General features: G+C 40.3%; 1 protein-coding gene across 2 annotated transcripts; it reads right to left on the bottom strand.

Moving 5' to 3' along the window:
* Window positions 1-396: 396 nt before the first annotated feature.
* Window positions 397-9,355, bottom strand: zpld1a (zona pellucida-like domain containing 1a). 2 transcript variants are annotated; one of them, XM_071924873.1, is made up of 10 exons: window positions 9,241-9,355; window positions 8,521-8,741; window positions 6,396-6,577; window positions 5,906-5,978; window positions 5,349-5,446; window positions 3,152-3,232; window positions 2,881-3,052; window positions 1,758-1,860; window positions 1,151-1,180; window positions 397-572 (listed from the first exon to the last, which is right to left on the bottom strand). In XM_071924873.1, exons 1-10 carry the CDS (start codon window positions 9,344-9,346, stop codon window positions 397-399), a joined length of 1,242 nt encoding a protein of 413 aa, XP_071780974.1. In that variant the 5' UTR covers window positions 9,347-9,355. The 2 variants fall into 2 exon arrangements, with proteins under 2 accessions (XP_071780974.1, XP_078142911.1); XM_078286785.1 differs by lacking the exon at window positions 3,152-3,232 and having other exon boundaries at window positions 9,241-9,346.
* Window positions 9,356-9,720: the final 365 nt, after the last annotated feature.

Raw genomic sequence — 9,720 nt, 5'->3', positions numbered from 1 at the left:
CGTTTACACACTACTATGTATATCTTGTAATTGATCCTACACCCTGCAATTGAAAGCTGTATAGCTGAGGTATTGAATTAAGTTACGTGTGTCCCAGCTATGTGGGTTAAATCTGCATGATGAATTATCACATGCAGAAAGACAATAGTCTGGCCTGTCACAGGGTTGGAACAAAAAATAAGTACAGTACAACACACATAAAAAGTCCTCCTCTAGTTCTACGCTAATGCACATTGTACAGAGCTGTTAACATGTACCTAAATCAACTTTCAGCTTTTTTTCTCCTTTAAAATGAATACATACACAAACATCATGTAACCCCATTTGTTCGCCCCTCGCTAAGCGTGCGTTGTAAATGGTTGTGAAGGGTGTTCTTGGCGGGCTTGGTGCGGGCGCTCAGTTGAAGGCTGGGTTGCGAACCCCGGACAGGGCGTTGGCCGGAGCGCTTTTGCCTTTGAGGAGGGTGAGGGAGAAGACGAAGAAGCACACGCTCACGACGCCCAGAATGATCACGCCTGAGATGAGCGCGCTGGTCACCGTGTTCATCCGAAATACCGGAGCGTTCAGCTGGGCTAGAGCAGCAACAACACAAAGAAACAACCCAGTCTCATGTTGCATTGATCTTTCTATGCAATATGTAATGTGAGTGCAATATTATTCAGTACACATTAAAGGAAAAATCCACCCTGAAACACTGTTAAAAACAGCGATCTAAACCATCAATGGTAAACATCAGGTTTTGGCTTCTTTCTAGAGCCACTGTTTTGCACCGACAACAATCACACAGGGAGAAATCCATCACAGAAGAGGCAGAGAGACCAATTTCTCCACCCACAGTAGCCTCAATAGACCAGAATACAATGCAGCCACAAGACTGAAGCAGAAGTAAACAAGGCAGGTTGAGGGAAAGTGGGTACAACAAAACGGTAAACAACACTTCATCACAAAATAACTTGCATTGAAAATCACAGACTGGTGATACGTCACAGTGTAAGGGGATCTGAGGGTGGATTTCTCCTTTAATTTCAAGGCTTCTGTTCATTGAAATGGTTCCCAAGTCTTCATATTACTAGACAGTAACACTGTATTTTAAAAAGTCATCCCATATAATTTAATGTCTGCAGAATCTGGACTGAATGCAAAGACTTACCCAGTTGTGAGTTGTTGGTTGGTGTTTCATCTGTAAAACACAGTTAAGGTTGTTTAAGGGTACAATGTATTATAAACAGTACAGTACATAAACTACACTGTGCAATGGCACATTGACTGATTTCTCTTACAGTACATGACTCAACAGGATGCCCTCAGGCGGGTGTTGAAAAGCTGCTACAGTAGACTATCTAGGTCAACCAGGTAAATTCACACCACTGGTCCTCATGTCAGCATCAAGACTAAAGATTTATATATTACATTATATGTTATATCCAATCTGGTATTATAGGTGACTAATGATTTAGCATCATCTTAAATTTAACCAACTGGTGAAAATTTTTGAAAGCAAAGCAGAGTAGAAGCATGGAGTGTGTATTGTGCATGGACACAGTTTAAAAAAAAGGGATTAAGAGAGCTTCTGGTGCCGAACTGTAAGTATTGAGTTTCAGGTTGGAGTTGAGAGAGAAATGCTCCCCAGAAAAAAATCAATGCTGTGTGGATGAAGTCTAAGAGTTGCTCAGGATAGAGGGGGGTTGGAGTGAGAAAGTTAGGGGGAATAGACTGAGAAGATGGGATGAAAGAGGAGGAATGTTATCAAACCATACCACTCCGAGTGATGATAGGACCGGCGGTAATGACGGCATTTCCAGATGCGCCCGTTGATTCCTTCCCCTCTGAGACGTCTCTCTTTTTTCTGCTGCCACAGATCTAAAAAGAAAAAAGAAAATAGAGAGAGATGAATGCAGACATGCATTTTTGCTATCATATCAGAATGTAACACGTGATGTGTCCCAATTTTTCATGATAGGATAGTCGGTAGACACAATCTGTTTCCATTTTAGCATGCGCTGAAGTTGTGTCAGCAGGTTGGCAGGACTGAAGGCAAAAAATATACCTGATAAGAATGCCAGCAGTTGGTGAATGGTAAAAAAAAAAAAAAATTAGAATGAGTTACTGATGAACTTCAGTCCCCAGAAATCGGTCAAGGATTACTTTTCAACAGGTAATCAGACCAGATTTTTGGAATAATGTCCATTTTGACTGTAAATAATTGGGTGCTCATTTTAGTTGGTAATGACTAGAAACTAATGAATAGCCATTTTGACTCGTAATTGACTTGTAATTGATTGTGTATTATTATGTGTATTGGTAAATGTCTTAAAGAGTAACTAAACCCCAAACCCAAATCTGTGAGAAGCCTGACATCTAATGGTAAATAGATGATATCTGCAATTGGCTGATCTTTGGTACCACGTGACATCACCACCTGTTGTACTCTATAGAAGGTGACATCACCTGGCACCAAAGATCAGCCAATAGGACATTTACCAATACACATAATAATACACAATCAATTACAAGTCAATTACGAGTCAAAATGGCTATTCATTAGCCATTTCAGTGGCATGCTTTTTACTAGTGAATGTCAGGCTTTATACAGATCTGGCTTTGGGGTTTAGTTACTCTTTAAAGCATACACAAAATATTAGGATCACCTGCTTTTTCCATGAAATAGACTGAGCAGGTGAATCCAGGTGAAAGCTGGACTCCCTGGACTATGGATTTTATCTATTAAATGCGCTTCAGTCATGCAGGGGAGACGAAGATGAAAGGTTTAAGAAAGATTCCTAAGGCGTGAGACAATTGAGATATGAATGATGTCTCGATGTAGGTTTTCTGTGTTATCCTGTGTCCAGTCAGTGTGTAAGCGCCCTATGTTAGCCTCACCGGCATGAGCATTGGGCAGTCATCTGCTCGACACAGCTTGGTAACGCAGTGCAGGAAGACGGTGGACATCTTCTGGTTCTTGTGCTTTACAAAGCGGAATACTTCAAAGGCAAAGCGGCCCATTTGGCTCTTCCCGTTCTCAAAGACAGTGGTCTGGGGGTCTTTGTCACAGCTAGCTCAGGGGGGGAAATTTGGAGAGTGTTATCAGAACGGAGAGCAAGAGCAACATCAACATTGAAAACGAATCAAAGTTTTCAAAAATCACGGTTACCTAAAGAAAAGGTCATAGCGGAGGTCATCATTAGGGTTTCCGGAGGGAGTGGTGTAGCAGTAGTCCATGAGAACGTTCCATCTATTTTATATGAAGGGTTTCAAAAAGCCAGAGGTCAAGGTCTTTAAAGTCAATGTGATCATGTATAGTTAAAGAACTACACTGACTTTTTGGGAGTCTGGCCCATTGGTCACTTTACCCAATATCTGACAAGAGGATTGGCACCAAAATCATCTCTGTGTCTCCAGTAGATAGCCAGATCTTAAAAGTGAGAAAATGAGGACTTGTAGCAGCTCTAAGGCTAGATGGTTAGTTAATTTTAATTACATGCGTCTTAACCTGCCAGGCTTGTTTAGGAGATTGATAAAATAGACAAAAAGAATGCACTCTTTGGAACTACTTTCAATGCCAGATATATTTTCCCATGAGACTTCGAGCGTAAGTTGTTTTGTTTACACAGGAAGTGAGTGAAGTTAGCCAGACAGCTAAAGTTTTTTGCGCTGTTGATTTGTAACAGACTTCTCTAATGATGAAGATTGAGATTTTGTTTTTAGAAGTTATGAATCTACAAGCCACAGATTACTAACCAATACCAATTTTGGATTTTTAAAAGGTTTATCTTCATACTTTGGTTAATGCTAATCGCCTACGATTAGGCTACTTAACATACTGTATGCTAAAGTGTTAGCATGCGCACCGGACAGAACTATCTAGTGGAGACACAGACATGATTTTGGTACCAATCCTCTCACATACTGGGTAATGTGATCAATGGTCAAACTCCCAAAAAGTCGGTGTGCTTTAAGATCACCATATCCATGTTGTTTACACCCTCCATTCATGGCAAAGTCTCTCCCACACCCACTGTTCAGCCTATAGCCAAGTTTAAATGACCACATTAAATGACTACATACAGTCATGTCCGACACCAAAGTGGGGTTGGGTCCAACTTAAGTCAGACACTGGAGCAAGTCAAGAGTAATTAGTAGCCAAAAACAAATAACAGCCAATAACAAAATGCGAGCAATCTCTCAGAAATGTTAACAGGGTTCCCACTGATCATTGAATTCCTGGAGTATCATGGAATTTAGGGATATCTGTTCCAGACAGGGACAGGGAACTTGATAAATTCTGTGAGGAAGTTAGGGAATTTAACAATTGGGTCACTTTACAGGAATATAGCAGAATATATTTTCCAACTTATTTTGCATATTCATTGCATTAGATGATGGTTCTCAGCCTGACTGTAGGGGAAACCAGACTGTTCGCTCCGACTTAGATATGGAAAAGTCATGGGATTTTACATCAGGACCACAGTGGGAACCCTGTGTTCAGAAATTGTTCTTCCAGCAGAGAAGGCATTACAGATGAGGAACAATGGCATCATGCACCATGCATCATGTGATATTCATATAACATTCTGAAATTATTAGTGTTGGTCTGGGGCAGGGTTTCTGAGACGTAACAGAAAAATATCTCCAAGATCAAGACCAAGACAAGTTTAAGCCTGAGACAAGACCAAGATTTTCACATTGCAGTCTCAATACTGCAGCCCTGTGCTCCATGGGTCATCAATAACAGGACCAGCTGGCCATAAGACACAAAGATCCTTCTCAGGTGAACAAAGTGACACAGTTAACAGCCTCATCCTTCTTATGTGACAAGTGTATTTATAGATTGTCAAAGCCCTATTTGTAACTGTGTTCTTTTTCTTTTTTTGTGTTCTTATCCCTACTGTAGATAGTAGTGTAAAGAGATTTTTGTTTTACATAGTAGAATCTGGCTTCACCTAAATGTAGGCCGTTAGCATTATTCTTACTGCACAATGTGTCATCTTGTACTGCCCCACTTATTGTTTTACTCTGTGCAGAAATGGCACACTCAATATGGGTGTGGGTTTATTACATTGTACTTTATTTTATTTATCACTGGATTGTTATCAAGTTTCAATAACTGTATTGTTTGCATTGAAAAATTCCACAACTTTGCAGAAGACTGTAAAAGTAGCTAGAAGGCACAAATGTGGGGTAAATTTTGCCTTTCAGATGATAATGGATAAGATGGTTAAAGGGATTTGATGAAGAATCCTAGATCAGCAAACCTACTGTGACTGGCTGCACACTGTAATTTTGGTGTAAACACAACACGATCTGCTGGTGAATCATTCAGATTTAATAGCTAGATGTTGATGAAATACCTCCTATCCAGGTTGGAGGCCTTTACAGCTGCAAACACCCGAGTCTTCAGAGTGAGTCCAGCCATGGGGATGGCCAGCTGCTGGACGTACGACGAGTCCTGTGCATCCACATAAACGACAAAGGCATTTCAGCATGTTTTTCACATTTTGGGGCTATTTCCCATTATCTTGTCGCAGGAGATTTGTTCAATTTAGCTGCAATTTATGAATTGCAGCATATCCATCATCTGGTTTCCATAGCACCCCATTTACTTGTATTTGATTCAAATCGGCAAGTGACGTTACCGTAACTTCTGAAATGAACTGAGGGTAAATTGAGTATAATCTGCTCCAATTACAGGATTAAAGGTAATTTGTTGGCTGCCTGAGCAGCATACAAAGGGTTTCTGAGCCTTTGGTTTCTTCCCAGCCTTGTAGATGGATCATTCCTATTCTTAGTAACGTTGCAACTGCAGATGCTGTACAACTGACTGACTGCAGAGCATCTTTACACTCTGTGATGCTGGCTGACTTAATTAATATTTAACAATATTTAGACCTGAGTGATGTAAACTTACGTTGTAAAGCAGCAGATTCAATGTGCTGACAAAAGTACCATTGCTTTCCTTCACTGAGATTGCAGCAGCCGACCTTTAATAAAGATAAAAAAAAAGATTTAAGTTGACAAAAAGATTTTAGAGCCTGAGTTATATCTAATATTTTAAGTAACATTTGCATGATGTGGACATCTGCATGCATTTCTTTAGTTCAATATGTTCAGACATTCTGTAAACATTTTGTTCTACTCACTGATACTGCTCAGTAATGATCCACAGTATTCATTATAAATATGCATACATCAGTTCTCAGGATAATGTAGTAACAGGTTCATATTTTACCCAATAGAATAATAATAGTCACACAAGGAAATAATAGCTATAATTATATTTACCCCCCTTCTATTGGCCTTCTCTTAGACCCACAAAACCCACTGGCCTTCCTAGAGCAGTTAAAACAACACTTTCAAGCCGCTTTTAAAGAGAAAGTGACCTTGCCGATGTGACTTACGAGGCCAGCTGGGTGTTGTTGACCAGGTACTCCAGTGGGTAACTGCAGCTGAACTTGTACAGCAGACCTGGCAGGTAGCTGATGATGTTGGGGGGATCCGGCGTGTCAATGTACCCCGATATGTTCCCAATCTGCACCAGCGACAGGTTCCCGTAAGCGTTGGGTCCATGAGCTGTGGAGACCTGCAAACAAGCCACATCGGCGTGGGTAATACTCCTCCTCCCAACAACCGTTATCTTCCCCCGGGCAGACCGGACGAGGCTCGATAACATCACCCATACTATTGAGCATACTAATGCACTTTGCTAATCCCCAGCTCAGTCCGTCCTTATCTGAGAACGGACCCTCAAGAAAGTGTCCCGCTCAATCCAACTCATCACTCAGCAAAACGAGCGGGGAAAGAGAAAGCCACCTCAGCAAAAGATCCACTTTAAATTCTCCCTCTTTAGAAATTACTTTTCCATGAACAGACATCATTATCCTGACTAGTATCGCACTGCAGCCCCTCCGCTAAGATAAAGATTACCGGACCTCGTTCCCATGCAGGATGAACACAGCTTGTCAACATTAAAGCATGCATACTGTGAACTAGACAGCTACAGATCTGATCTTTGTTCTAGGAGCTTTTGAGGTGGCTGTCCCATTTTAAAAGGTTTCAGACAGGCCATAGTCTGACCCCATTGTGTCAGTTGGATTTCATCATATATTACTTTTACAGGTAATTACAGACAATCATTTAGGACTTTGTGACATTTCACTGTACAAGTTTGCATAGTTTTGAGGAGTAAAGGTAAATGTCATTGCCATTAATGCTTGCCTCACTTCTGAATTGCAACACAAAATGTTGCCCATTCTTAACCCTTTAAACTAAAATTATATTGGAATAATCAAGGTTTTGTCTACAGCACTCAAGAAAACAAGGTTTCCAATGATTTGAAATGTTATGCTGCATAACAAGGAAATTTGGATAATAAGTGGCTTAAAATTAATGTTTTAATGGCACTGCCATAACAAGAAGGCATTTAAAGTTTAAAAATATCACCCAACATGAATTTGAATATTTTACTAATTTACATGTCACTTTGGGAGAGCATTTGCATTTAAAATGTGTGCCTCAACATGAGTTCATGAGCAGTCCACCTCTGATATTAGCAGCCCTGGGAATTAAGGGTTTTTTCTGACCCTTGTATCAATAACTGCAAGCAAAATGATCTATTTTGCTAAAAAATCAAAGTGGATCACATTGCTGTAGTTTGTACAAATGTCAGAAGTATGACGTGTGTCATTTTCAAAATAAAAGTGACATCACTGTGGTTGCCTGGCATAGGCAAAACATTGACTGACTCACAGCAAAATGCACTAAAGAGAATATTTTTTTACTAAATTTAAATATCACTCTCAGGGGAAATTAGGTTCAGTTAGAGTTTAGGTAATGCAGTTAATACTAGGGATAGACTAATTCATGCTATTATCGTTATTCTTATTTTTATAAGATGTCTGACCAGAGAAATAACTCCAGTGTGGTGTGGGAGGACTTTACTCAACAGTCTGTAAAACCTGCAGTGAAACCTGCCTCACCCTGCCTTAAGGAAAAATCCCCCCTTGGATCCCCTTGCACTGTCATATATCATCAATCTGTGATGGCCAATGCATTCCAGGAGTTGTTTTGTGATGAAGTGTTTACCTTTCTGGTGTATCCACTTTCCCTCAACCTGCCTTGTCTATTTCTACTTCAGTTAGTGATTTCCCACATTTCCCAGAATGCCTTAGGCTACAACAACCCCCAAAGAACTCGCCTGGACTTGTTGCATATGGTTGATCCAGCGGTTGGTTTTATGTGTAGGTAGAGAGAGCAATAACAATAGCGGGCGCAACAGCGTTAGTAACGGCAGTCTGTGAAGATATTGAATATTGGTACAAAATATAAGCTATAGGCTTCATATCAGTCGAACCCCAGTTAATACATCTAGGTTGAAGATTTGTGGACTTTTGACTCTCTTAAAACAGCATTACCGCTTAACAGCTAAATCATCCACAGTAGCTATTTGTGATGCTAACCTTGAAAAAAATCTGCAAAGCCATTACTACATTGACATATTAAATTGTATGATTCCCTCCTTCATACCACTAGGGAATTGCCACAGGCCTCCAGTGTTGCCAGGCTGATGCTAAAGAGCACGACGGTGGGGAAGGTGTTGTTATTGATGAAGCCGCGGCAGTGGGCATCCCCATGGCGACCGTTGAGGGCCAGGTCGGTGTCGGTGTAGCCGGAGAAGAGGACGGGGCAGAAGTTGATTTTGAGGGTGATGGTCTGCACCCCACAGTACACACTAATGTCCCTCTCCGCTGCCAGAGACAAACACACACACACACACACACACACACACACACATTCACATGGTTATTACTGCACCCTCACGCATCAATAAGTCACAAGGTAATTTCTTCCAAAGATATTAAAGTATTTTCTATTCTGAGGTCAAGACACTAAGTTTGAATGTGTCTTAATGAGTTAATGTTAATGCTGAGTTGTAATTCAAGTCTACATTATGGGCTTAAATTCAAGTTTTCTCTCTAAAAGTGAGTTTTGAGGAGGAAAACCAGTTCCAGTAAAGTAGCCCAAGTCTAGGGTTACGGACCAAAATGTACCCACCCAACTCTTGTTCCAATCAAATTAGATCATGAGCTCGAGAATCTAGAATCTCCTCTTAGGAAGATGATGTAGTTAGCTTGTGGAAATGTTTTCTAAATAAAGATACATGCTTAAATGCACTTATGCACTTAAATTCCAGCCAGTGATTATGAAACAAAAATGATAAATCCATGTTTTCTTTGAGTTCCTCACCAGGGAAGCGGCTGTGAAAGTTGGCGTCACAGTTGTATCCATTGAATTGAGCTCCAACTGATATTGCCTTACTAAACAGTAAAAGAATCAAAAATATATGTTCCATTTCAGCACCTGAAAGAGAGCAAGTATTTGCACTTGATGAGAAATCCAGCCTATGCACTTAATCCGTAAAATTAAGTGTCACTTTTGAAAATAAAACTTTAAACTTCGAAGGTGGGAAAACAGAGAATGAAAACAATCATATTTTTAATTCATTTTGCTCAGAAAATCTGTAGATAATCTTCTGTTGCTGAGTTGAAGTCAGAAGAAAAGATTTTCCCAAAATAATCTCATTATAGTTTTGACTTCAGAGGAACGTCTTTGATATGCCTATCAGGCAGCATCAAAACAGACAAATGTCAGAAAATATTATCTTCAAACACCTGCAGCCCTGGCATCAAAGTTCTAAGAAATTATACAGGACAATGCGCCGATAAC

The sequence above is a fragment of the Centroberyx gerrardi genome, chromosome 11 (genome assembly GCF_048128805.1).
Source record: "Centroberyx gerrardi isolate f3 chromosome 11, fCenGer3.hap1.cur.20231027, whole genome shotgun sequence".
NCBI lineage: Eukaryota > Metazoa > Chordata > Actinopteri > Beryciformes > Berycidae > Centroberyx > Centroberyx gerrardi.
The sequence above is the reverse complement of the archived record's forward strand: the minus strand, read 5'-3'. Positions and strand labels throughout refer to the sequence as shown.

Excerpts from the sequence above, each read along its gene's own strand:
- zpld1a (XM_071924873.1), bottom strand. The coding sequence starts at position 9,346 with ATGGAACATATATTTTTGATTCTTTTACTGTTTAGTAAGGCAATATCA. Across the intron at positions 3,233-5,348 it reads GCCTCCAACCTGGATAGGAG|ATGGAACGTTCTCATGGACT; the intron begins GTATTTCATCAA and ends CATATAAAATAG. Across the intron at positions 573-1,150 it reads AACCAACAACTCACAACTGG|CCCAGCTGAACGCTCCGGTA; the intron begins GTAAGTCTTTGC and ends TTGCTGCTCTAG.